The 12,747-nt window shown below is 40.7% G+C and overlaps 1 protein-coding gene across 1 annotated transcript in view; it reads right to left on the bottom strand.

Annotated features, from left to right (window-relative positions):
• LOC129827993 (GPI ethanolamine phosphate transferase 2-like) overlaps nucleotides 1–12,747 on the bottom strand; it is a 132,650-nt gene that overhangs the window by 63,205 nt on the left and 56,698 nt on the right. The window contains exon 6 of the mRNA XM_055889377.1: nucleotides 9,464–9,676. Within this exon, the coding sequence (XP_055745352.1) occupies nucleotides 9,464–9,676 (213 nt within the window). The remainder of the gene's footprint in view (nucleotides 1–9,463; nucleotides 9,677–12,747) is intronic.

Here is a 12,747-nt window from a genome sequence, read left to right as displayed (position 1 = left end):
TCTGATGGACACGAAAAAGTAACAAAGTAATTCAAGTTGATGAATGCGACCCATTGTTGGTTGACAGACATAGAGCCTATAAATATGACATATTTCGAGGAGATTAGGTCTAAAAAGTAGATCATATAGAGTATATGTCTTTATTAATTATTTACTAGCTATACTGCCAAAACTCTACAATTGTATCCCCATCCTACAACAGCTGCCTCTTCAACAGACACTAACACTGCAGTTAATGTACCCAATTATACTGCTAAACACTAATTACAGTAACAATAAGAACTAATTCATTTACTCATTCAGTTACTGTATACTACACACAGGATCCACCCTATGTCCCGGTTTGATTACTCCGGTGACAAATTCCTCAAACATAAGCGAAAATGACACGCCATCCATTCATAATGAAACTGTCATTTAATGAATTGATCATGGGTTAGGAGAGATGAATGCCCTGGCCTGGCATGGACAAGGTTTTTTATCACCTCCCCATCGTCTCCTAATACAATTATTACTGCTCTGCTTTGTGATTTAATTTTAGCCATGGAAAAAGTATTGAGATACTGTTATCGTCACAGCCATAATTGATAACGCTCACTATTAATCATTTAATTATTCTGTTATCCCAATTTTGCGAAATGCAAAGTTTAATACAGCATATTTTAATAAAACAATGGTTCAGCTTTAGCTGAATCCACACAAAAAAATGATCTAATCATTTGAAGAACAGATATCAAAAGAAGTGGGAGTTGTCAATGAGGCTGAGGGCGGTACTTCAATTGTAGTACAAATAAATCCAACAAGTCGAGGACTACTTCAATAATCCACTGTCATATTGCTGAGTCATGAAACCATCCGTGTTATTTTTGCCTTCCCACTGAGGTGGCTGGCCAAGTTTTCGGAGAAGGGGATGCTACGGCACTTAGGACAGAAATGAGCCACGTCAGCAAGAACACAAACCTCTGGTGCCCTCCTGTTCCCCTCATTCGTACCTCTGTACCTCCTCCACTCCAGAGTAACAAATACATAAGCTCAATCAATCAAAGACCAATCGCCAGTGAGACAGACAGTTGGAGAACAAAGAAATTAGATGGGAAAAGCGCTGTATTGCAATAAGAAGTACAGGTTATATAAACTGGCCTGTAACTGTTTTAAAGTAACACTATTTCCCTTCAGGAAGAAAGCATGTTTGAACTAGGTCTAACATGCGGGAGTGTACTTCTTGAATCGCACTGTAAGCGCTGGTTTTGTTGAGCATGTGAAGAAAGCAAACTTTCATCTCCGGAGAGTAAGAATAAAGTGTTATATGGTTGAGTTGATTGAATTTGGCCCTGGATTGTGTTTGTTTCATCTCCTAATCAAAAGGTTTAGTTTCCAGCTCCTCTGTTCCATTCGGGTGCACAGAACACATAGATTCTCGGAGAGTATTAGGTTCGGCAAGAATCCAAATGAATATTTAAAAATATGAACATTTAAAAGTAAGTAAAGAGTGTTTTCTTCAATGGGATTCTTCATTGAAGTGTTTGTTGTCAGACAAATGGTTTTCATGCACATTTCTTCACTTGAGAAATACTGCACCAAACGTCTTAGTTAGATGTAAAATTGCGCGACTAAAATATCCTCAGAAAAACGTCAAATTTAATGACAGATTTCTTGAGTTATCTTAGATTAATTCTGACTATTTTGAGGACAAGATGGACGAACAGTACTGTTTTCTATTAAAGGAGTATGCGAGCACACTCTTTCGGGTTCGCCTAGCCAAGCTAGGCGCCAGCCGAACGGAAGCATGCGGAAGACTTTAGGAGTTTAGTGTATATTTGAAGTTTGATCATGTACCGTTGCACAAAACCTTGTCCATTATTAACTTGCTAGCTAAGCCTGAGCCATTAATTTTATATGAAACGAAAGAGAAACTAACAAACCATCTAGTGAAACACTAAATGCTATGCTCCTTCCATGAGCAAGTGAACTAGCTAGTTAGCTACAGTGGCATCAAATTTACGAGAAGAAAAAAACGTTTTAAAAAAAAACGTCCAAATTATTGTATATTTCGGCTCTCTGTGTTTCACAAATTTTCTTCAATTTGCCAGAGGCTGCTGAATGTATCTCACCGGAGAAAGCAGCCAAGCGAACGAAACAGCCCCCCGCTGTGTTGTGTATCTATCTGGTGTTGTCTAGTCAGAAAGACTATGACTTTGTTGCCCCCGTAGCATTGAATGCAAGGGAAGCCAGCAAGCATTTGGCCTCCCTTGATAATAAAAAATAATAATTATAGCCAATGAGCTAAACTGACTGAAAAAAAAAGTGTCAAGGAAAGGTAGTTTGGATTTGGCTTCAGACCAATCACATCACAAGTCAAACTTCATTATTGAAAAAAAAAAAATTAATTGTTGCATCTCATTGTGTTGTTGTCCTCCAGTGACTAGCTAGCTAGCTAGCTATATTTGGCCCTTTCAGTGGTTAGAGCGTTGGGCCAGTAACCGAAAGGCATATTTCAGTAGAAGGCATTCAGCACAACTGACTAGATTAAATCATCCATGGATTTAGTTTTTTTATTTTTATTATTATAATTTTGATACTTTAACCCCTTTTTCTCCCCAATTTCGTGGTATCCAATTGGTAGTTACAATCTTGTCTCATCGCTGCAACTCTCATATAGACTGGGGAGAGGTGAATGTCGAAAGCCACGCGTCCTCCCGAAATACGACCTAACCAAGCCGCACTGCTTCTTGACACAATGTGTCAGAGGAGACACCGTACACCTGGCGACCGTGTCACCGTGCATGCGTCCGGACCACCACAGAAGTCGCTAGAGCGCGATGGGACAAGAACATCCCTGCCAGCCAAACCCCTCCCCTAACCTGGACGACGCTGGGCCAAATTGTGCGCCGCCCCATGGGACTTCCGGTAGCGGCCGGCTGCGACAGAGCCTGGACTCGAACCAGGATCTCCATGGGCACAGCCTGGAAATGAAACAGAAAACAACCTTCTCTGCCCTGAGTCAGTACAGTATGGCGTCTGCTGCTGTGCTGTGTGTTGAGCTCACCCAAACATCACACCGTAACGATTGGCGCTTTTGGAAACATGTCTACAACTTCCTCAGCAAGCTGTCAAACTGTCGTAGTGTAGTGACAACCTACACGCTGTTCATCAGCTAAGTGACAAACATCCTTAGCTAGCGCTAAATACAATTCCATCCCTGTTTTTGTCAGTGAAGCTAGCTTGCAGAAGGCAGGCTACAACAAGCTAAAACCAGCAGATGAAATCACTGGTGACCAACATAATTGCACATAGTTTATGCAGGAGTAGAGAGATGTTGTTGTTTTGACAACTTTCTATCAGACTATCAGACTATGCATTCGTGTCTGCCCCGGGGTCCTCGCTGCCCGTGTTTCATAGCAAGTGAGTCATGCTACAAGATAGATGCTCACGGATGGATTTTGCATTTTGGAATATTCATGAGTGGCAGTTGGGATGTCGAGTGTTCATCATCTCAATGCTCATTTGGGCCAAAACACTTGCAGAGTCGAGTGATCACTATCGAACACAACAGCAAAAACATACGGCCACTCACTAAAGGGCTTAGGGGCCAAGTGTTCGGTTTGAGATCAACACTCGTGACACACATCAGTCAGAGGTCACAGTCATGACAAAATCCCAATGTCCACCCAATCGCTCTAAAATGTGAACATCTAAAAGTGTGTACCAGCATCTTTTTCATTCCAGCACTGTATGTAGTTGTTCATGTATGCTCACCTTGAGAAGTACATGTGTAAGGTCAAAAAGGGAAACGGCCGAGCAGCCTCGATAAAGGCACTACTGTGTCAGTCCAATTTGTTCGGCCACACTGTAATTTAGCCTACTACAGCGAGTGGTTGAATTTAGGATCAGATTACTTGCTTGGTCCTCGTCTGGATGTGACATTTTTTTTTTTTTAAGTAAACTTTATTTAACTTGCATTAAGGCTGCCTTAATCAAGGTGACTGACAGGGTCAGCAATAACCACACCCTTGCAGAGTTCTCTTTTAAGAGCAGCCACTCTCTCCAATCGCCCAACTCTCTCTATCAGAGATTTCTCACAGATTAACAAGTCCATATGGTCCTCTGTTCCCTTGGAAAAATGAAAAGCCTCTCAAAGGAGGTCCAGTAATTTAAATATGTGATAAAGACAAGAGGAAGAAAAAATAGATGAGGTACGCACGCCACTGACTGAATTTAGCATCTTCATCATGTCTTGTCTGTGCTTTGTCAAGACATTTGCTGTAGGTGTGAGATGGTTGTTTGTGTAGACGTCTACGCATGGTCCATCGAATATATAGTAAGGACAATCTCAGAAGGATGCTTTTGCGGTTAATATCTCAGTTGTAATGGCCAGATTTCACACTCAAGATTGAGGTCCACTGCTTGTAAAGTTGTCCCAGAATCACTATGGAAACTAGCGAGTGAAAAAATGTAGCTGAATAATCAGTAGTTTAGACAAGGACCTTCCTGGCAGCAATTTTAGTCAAACTCAGAATAGTAATTTAAGGCCTGTGTGAGTTCTCCTTTCTCTTGAGCTACTGTACTGCAATATAAATATGTTTTAAATTACAGTGGCAATAAGCAGCCACTGTGATTGATTAGCACGTATTTTTCTACAGTAATGTGCATTCATCATTTAGAGGCCCATGGGTGGGTGTGAGTGTGACTTAAGACCGGAGTCCCAATATGAAAGAAGGAAAGAGATGGAGGGGAAAGGGTTGCGGTGAATTGATAGACAGTGACTTGGTTCAAATTATGAACATATATTTATTTAACCTTTATTTAGGCAGGGGGAGTCCCATTGAGACCGAGGTTTCTTTTTTGAGGGAGCCCTGCATGACAAGACCAAGCAATTACACAATCAAGGCAGGAGCATTAGGGAACTCATAAAGAAAAAAAATCAAAACACAAAATCCTAAAAAAAAACTACCTCATTCCTCAGTGAAGTCCTCTACCACCAATCTGAACTTTTAAGGCATTCTGAAGGTAGTTTCTTCGCACCTCACTTACGGAACAAAAAGCTGTGATTAAAAGAGGATTGAGAAACCTGTGAGGAGGAGAAGACACACTCTTGCTAAAATAATAAGCTGAAGCTGCTGTGGTTGATTTATGGTACATCGGTGCCCCAAATTCTCCAGTTCATCTGGGATGATTATTCAAGGAAAACGTTCACAATGCAGTCAGAATACCACTGCAGAGGGAATACAAGTGGATTGACATCCCATCTACTTAGGACAGTGTTTAACACACATCCCTGGGTCACTCGTCTTTTCAGTTCGCTGCAGCTAGCGACTGGAACGAGCTGCAACAAACACTCAAACTGGAAGGTTTTTATCTCAATCTCTTCATTCAAAGACTCAATCATGGACACTCTCACTGACAGGTGTGGCTGCTTTGTGTGATGTATTGGGGTCTCTACCTTCTTGCCCTTTGTGCTGTTGTCTGTGCCAAATAATGTTTGTACCACGTTTTGTGCTGCTACCATGTTGCGTTGCTACCATGTTGTTGTTGTGTTGCTACCATGCTGTGTTGTCATGTGTTGCTGCTTTGCCATGCTGTTGTCTTAGGTCTCTTTGTAGTGTTGTGTTGTCTCATTGGGCATGCCGTGTGTTTTGTCCTATATTTATATGTTATTTATTACATTTTTGTAATCCCAGGCTCCCGTTCCCACAGGAGGCCTTTTGCCTTTTGGTAGGCTGTCATTGTAAATAAGAATTTGTTCTGAACTGACTTAGCTAGTTAAATAAAGGTTAAATAAAATAAATCACATATAATTAACGCACATGCAATAAATTGAGAAATACTGCTCTATGCTAGTCTGCCAGGTAACACACACAGGTGTGGTGTATGTGTTGTTGTCGTCAAATTCCATAATTAATACCTTTCATCGCTGTTAAAATACTTACTTCATTAAAACACAATCTTACACTGTAACTATGTAGAACTGTGTGTGTGTGTGTGTGTGTGTGCGCGCGTGTGTATGTCCGTGTGTATCTATGCGTCTATTTACACTCCCCTCCATATGCATTTGGACAGTGAAGCTAAACTTTTTTATTTGGTCCTATACTCCAGCATTCTGGATTTGAGATACCATGTTTCATATGAAGCGACAGCACAGAATGTCACATAATATTTGAGGGTATTTTCATACAAAACTGTTTTACAGTTTTTAAAATGAAAGCATATATATCTAGTACCCACATTTGAAGATGTCATAAGTATTTTGACAAATTCACTCATAGTGTATATATAGTAGTCAAACGTTTAGTATTCGGTCCCATATTCCTTGCACACAATGACTACATCAAGCTTTTGCCTTTACAAACTTGTTGGATGATAAAGAAAATTACTCCAGTCATTATTCACCCTTCATTTTCTATTGGACAAAACACAACACAACCAAAATAAGCTACACATGCATTCAACGAGTCACAAGATTGATGTAGCTAGGAACATGGGGCCAAATACAACACTTTTGACTACTTTAATACACTATAAGTGAACTTTGAACAAATACTTATGACATCTTCAAAATCGGGGGACTAGATATATAATAGATATAGAAGTCCTTTCCTTTCTAAACCGTAAAACAGATACGTATGAGAAGACACTCAAATAAAATATGACAATCTGTACTGTCGCCTCATATGAAACATTTGATCTCAAATCCAAAATGCAGGAGTATAGAGCCAAACGTAAAATGTTTAGCTTCACTGTCCAAATACATATGGAGAGGAGTGTATGTGGCATAGCACTCAGTGAAAGAACATGTGTGTCGCAAGAGGGCTTGTTTTGACACAAGCTGCGTTTACACACACAGTCCAATTCTGATATTTGTCTTTTGACCAATCCTATCAGATCCTTTTTCAAAGCAGATCCGATCGATCAAAAGACTAATCGGTGACAAAAAAATATCAGAATTGGCCTGCCTTTGTAAATGCAGCTACGTCCGCCAACACAAATCCGCGTTGTGAGACGTGGCTTTGATCAGGTTCGAGTACTCCGACGAGAGACACATGCAAACACAGACACGCCCCACACGCGCTCTACGGATCTCTCCCCCGACGAGGATCGTTCCTTTTTCAAAATCCAGATCACAGATCATTCTGAAGTGGGAACCGTACCTCCAATGAATATGGAATATGTTCCTATACTGTCGAGTTGGAACACCCGCAGAGAATCATCAAGGGATTCTGACATGTCAAATAGCGCCTAAATTAACACACACAGCATGGGGAACCTGAGGAAATCAAACCCAGAACCCTGGAGTTGCATGTGAACCCCTTTTACCTCTGTACCACTTTATTTCTGTACATTTATATTGCACATTTGAGACCTCCCTTTTTTAGAAGATGAACCACATAAAAGTGCAGGAGCAATTTTGAAAACTGGGAAGAGAGACTGTCTAAATGACCGATTACAGATCGTCCACTGTAATAGACCAAGCACAGGGTCTATTAGCATCTCAGAGTAGACAATTGGTCCTAAGTGCTGAGAATAGAGACATTTTACTCCTACTCTTATGGGCAGAAATAAAAAGGTAAGCATGAGGCATCTGTGGTCATAAGAGTCACACCTAGTCAATAGACATTTAGGATAGCTCATGAGCAGTCAGGAGTTACAAGCAGGTCTTGATAATCTAAAAATGGTGCTGTTAAAATAATGCTTTGATTTTTCGATATGATCAACCAATACATAATGTAGACCTACATGCAACAGTAGCTCTTGCGCTTTTGACAATGATTTCAGAAGGCCCATTTCACATGACACGACTAAATGGTCATAACCATTACGCTAATAAATAAACATGTTTTTTGTTTAAAAAAATTATCAACATCATGTTATTTCAAGTTATCCATTTGGAGTGCAATTTCACGTTGTTAAAAAAATATGCCTAAATTGGACATGCCTATAAATTGGGCAATTGAAGGAAATCTAGAGCTTATGTTAACTTTAAATGTGTTCAGTGAAAATGATAGGCCTTTCAAATGCTGTATGGAACATTATATACAACATTATCGGCAAGTGACTTGATGCCTACTGTGCCAGAGTGATTTAGAGTTGTAAAATGGGAGTCACGAGTGTGTTGATATAATGGTAACATTGTCAAAATTCTGCTTTTAACAACCATCAGAATTGTAAAATAAAAAATAAAAAAGGTATGCATGCCAACATATTAGGCAATAATTAAGAATAGGCAAAGTGATCATGTCAGGCGAAAATGACAGACAGCTTATCAAACATTTTACCATTGCAATATTTGATGTCCAGTCACATTCACTGTGGTTGTCTAAAGCGTGATAGAGTTCGCAGCTGGCGATGCCTCATCACGATTGGTTATTCCCCATCATTTGCAACAATGTCAATGAGAAACATCCTTATCTTTCCTTCGCAGTACCTCAAAGTGTCGTGATTACCAGATGAGATAAACTTTTAAGACATCATTTTACTCCTGGCTCAGAGTTTGTCTGAGCAGTGTCTTAACATTATCCTAAAACCTACTCTGAGCTGGGAGGTTTGTTGTCTTAAAAGGGATTCCTAGGACCTTTTCTGAGATGCTTGTGGATACGAGCCCAGGCTTCTTCTTTTGTGTCTCACAGCCTCACTTTGACCTGTATACAACACAGCCTAAACACAGCAGCCAAGATTGAAATGGAACTGCGGGGGCAGTGTGTGTGTGTGTGTGTGTGTGTGTGTGTGTGTGTGTGTGTGTGTGTGTGTGTGTGTGAGAGAGGAAGAAACCCTTAAGGTGGATAATCGTATCCTTTCTATTTGTTTCTTTCTTTGACAGTGATTCAGTAAGATAATAGAGGTAGGAGAGTGTAGAACCCTGCAGAGGGGGGCTGTGTGTGTGTGTGTGTGTGCAGACAGAGAAAGAGAGAGAGGGGAAAGGAGGGCTGGATTGTCCTCTGGAGAGAGGCAACCAAAGGCAATCTTTGTGACTCAACCCTGTTGAATCCTTTGCGGGTGTCAATACATTTATTTACAGACTTAAAGGATTCCAGGGCCAGATGCTCTCTGTGTGTGTGTGTGTGTGTGTGTGTGTGTGTGTGTGTGTGTGTGTGTGTGTGTGTGTGTGTGTGTGTGTGTGTGTGTGTGTGTGTGTGTGTGTGTGTGTGTGTGTGTGTGTGTGTGTGTGTGTGTGTGTGTGTGTGTGTGTGTGTGTGTGTGTGTGTGTGTGTGTGTGTGTGTGTGTGTGTGTGTGTGTGTGTGTGTGTGTGTGTGTGTGCCCACGCCACAAATGGTATGTATGTGCCTAAGCGCCTGTATACTTGCTTGTGTTTGTATTAGTAACACACTTGAATTTAGCTACTTGTCCTTGGCTTTTTCTGATTAGCTTTGTACACACGGACAACTCTGTAGATTTGGGAGGCTGGGAGCTGATTTAACCTTTCTCTGCTCTGATCTGGCACTACCACTGCACTGCACCATTCCCTCTTACCTTTATCATAGGCTGGCATGCTGTCCTTCAGCAGGCAGCTCAGCTGGTGGCCGTTGAGGTGCAGGAAGCGTAGCTGGTCCCTGAGCGAGGCGTCCTCCACCACGGGCTGGATGAAGCGGCCCACGCTGTTCTGGGAGATGGGCAGGCCCAGACCAAGGGCCAGGGTTGGGGTCAGGTCCACCTGCTCTACTGTTGGCGGCTTTTCCATCCCCACTGGTTATAAGGAGTAAAGAGAGGAGAAAGATTGAGGGGAGTATCTCAGGACATAGAGACACATGCCTGGAAGGAAGCATACAGGCAAAGACACCCAGTCTTGTATAAATGACCTTCTGGGGACACACAATTCAGTCCCATTCAAAATCATTTGAGAAGTTACAGGGCAGAACATTTGAATCCCTAATCAACCCCTACCATGCCATATTTTTAAAATAGTTATTGATTTAGTTTGTGGAGCACAACTTAAAATACAACAACAACATATATTTATATTTTATCAATGCTGTGTCCAGTTTTTCGGTTTGATAAAAGCTCTTCTTTTATCTTAATACTGACAGTTGAGTTGACAGGTTAATCCAGAAGATGAATTCTGGTGTTCTGCTCACGTCTCAGAGGCCCTACAGTACAAGCTACTGCATGAGCCTGTCCATCATTTCTCAGCCAGTCTCTCAGGACAATCTGATCAGCCTGAAATAAACCTACGTAGATGAGGAGGGATCTCGGCAATATATGTGGCGAATGAGGAAACAATTATCACATTCACATGGACGGGACCGACACGTTCGTCACGGAGCGGCGAGATGTTAACGAGCTCCTCTTCACACGGTGTCAAGACGTCACCGCTTCTCACAGTGTGAGAGCTCAGCTGAGAGATGGTGGTGTCTGTGTGTACGTGAAATACATCCTCATTTCTCACAGTCAGAGCTCCGTTATGTGAGAGAGAGTATGTGTGTGTTTATATATTTACAGTTGAAGTTGGAAGTTTACATACCTTAGCCAAATACATTTAAACTCAAGTTTTTCACAATTCCTGATATTTAATCCTAGTAAAAATGTTCTGTTTTAGGTCAGTTAGGATCACCACTTTATTTTAAGAATGTGAAATGTCAGAATAATAGTAGAGAGAAAGATTTATTTCAGCTTTAATTTCTTTCATCACATTCCCAGTGGGTCAGAAGTTTACATACACTCAATTAGTAGTTGGTAATATTGCCTTTAAATTGTTTAACTTGGGTCAAACGTTTCAGGTAGACTTCAACAAGCTTCCCACAATAGGTTGGGTGAATTTTGGCCCATTCCTCCCGACAGAGCTGGTGTAACTGAGTCAGGTTTGTAGGCCTCCTTGCTTGCACACGCTTTTTCAGTCCTGCGCACAAATTTTCTATAGGATTGAGGTCAGGGCTTTGTGACGGCCACTCCAATACCTTGACTTTGTTGTCCTTATGCCATTTTGCCACAACTTTGGAAGTATGCTTCGGGTCATTGTCCATTTGGAGGACCCATTTGCAACCAAGCTTTAACCTGTTGGGGATGGGGGCGCTGTTTAGACTATTTATGCTAATTTGGCTAATTTTTTAAACGGCTTCCCACAAAATCCTTGATCGTACAATATGCATATTATTATTATTATTGGATAGAAAACAGTCTATAGTTTCTATAGGAGTTGAAATTTTGTCTCTAAGTGGAACAGAGCCCATTCTACAGCAATTTCCCTGACATGGAGTCAGATTTGAGAAATGTTGGCCACTCTTCTGAAGTCAGTTAAAAGGGCACTGTCGTTGCTATGACTATACGGACACTTCTTACGTCTTCCCCTGGATGCCTTTACGTGATGACGATTCCAACGGGGTCGATTGCGCGTTCACAGGCCCTACAAATGAAAAAACCCTGAAGCTAGTCATTCTTTGGGAGCTGCGTCATGAGCCTAGAGGACACCGGCGCGCACCTGTTCCAAGCGTTAGTTTAGCCTGTTATATTTCTCCGGTCATCTTTTCACTCGTTATAGGAGTTAAAAACATCATAAGGTAGTTAATGTAAAGCGTTTTATAGCAATTTATATCCGTTTAGTGCGATTTTGGGACATTTATTTTTGCAACGATGTGAAAAGTTGGGCACGCTTTTCAGTTCATCCCGAACGCAGTTGACATTTCCACATGGCAAGAGGACAGCTTTCCACCAAAAGACGATTTCTCCCAAGAAAGGATCCTTTGCCCAAGATACTGATGGAAGAACAGCTCAAGGTAGGACATTTTTATTATGATAAATCGTGTTTCTGTCGAAACATTTTAGTGGCTTAGGACGCCATGTTTTTTGACGTAGCTTCGCTTGGCGCAAACTGTATTGAAAAGTAAGGATAAATTAAAAAATGTAATAACGCAATTGTATTAAGAATTAAATTGTCTATCAATCCCTGTCCACCCTATATTTTTTACTCACGTTTATGAGTATTTATGTATAAGAGTAGATCACTGTCTAAGTGGCGCAAGGACTTTTTCTTTACCAGCTTGTCTACATTTCACATTGTCTAACCATGATTTTGGTGGCTAAATATAAACATTTTCGATCAAACTGTATATGCATGTTGTAATGTGATGTTACAGGAGTGTCATCGGAAGAATTCTGAGAAGGTTAGTGAAAAAATTAATATCTTTTGGCGATGTTGACTTTTATCGCTCACTTTGGCTAGAATCAATGCTGGGCTGCTAATTGCTATGTGCTAAGCTAATATAACGATTTATTGTGTTTTCGCTGTAAGACACTTAGAAAATCTGAAATATTGTCTGTATTCACAGGATCTGTGTCTTTCGATTCGTGTATGCTGTGTATTTTTACGAAATGTTTGATGATTAGTAGTTAGGTAAACACGTTGCTCATTGTAATTATTCTAGTCCATTTGTGACGGTGGGTGCAATTGTAAACTATGCCATCTACCTGAAATATGCACTTTTTTCTAACAAAACCTATCCCATACCATAAATATGTTATCAGACTGTCATCTAATGAGTTTTTTTGTTGGTTAGGGGCTATAAATATCTTAGTTTAGCCGAATTGGTGATGGCTACTGGTGTTGGTGGACAAATAAAAGATGGTGGATTATGCTAATGTGTTTTTAGGTAATAGATGTACATCTTTACATGTTGTGTCTTCCCTGTAAAACATTTTAAAAATCGGAAATGTTGACTGGATTCACAAGATCTGTGTCTTTCATTAGCTGTATTGGACTTTAATGTGTGAAAGTTAAATATTTTAAAAAAATATTTTTTTTGAATTTCGCGGCACTGGTTTTT

Source organism: Salvelinus fontinalis, chromosome 29, assembly GCF_029448725.1.
Source record: "Salvelinus fontinalis isolate EN_2023a chromosome 29, ASM2944872v1, whole genome shotgun sequence".
Classification (NCBI taxonomy): Eukaryota; Metazoa; Chordata; class Actinopteri; order Salmoniformes; family Salmonidae; genus Salvelinus; species Salvelinus fontinalis.
The sequence above is the reverse complement of the archived record's forward strand: the minus strand, read 5'-3'. Positions and strand labels throughout refer to the sequence as shown.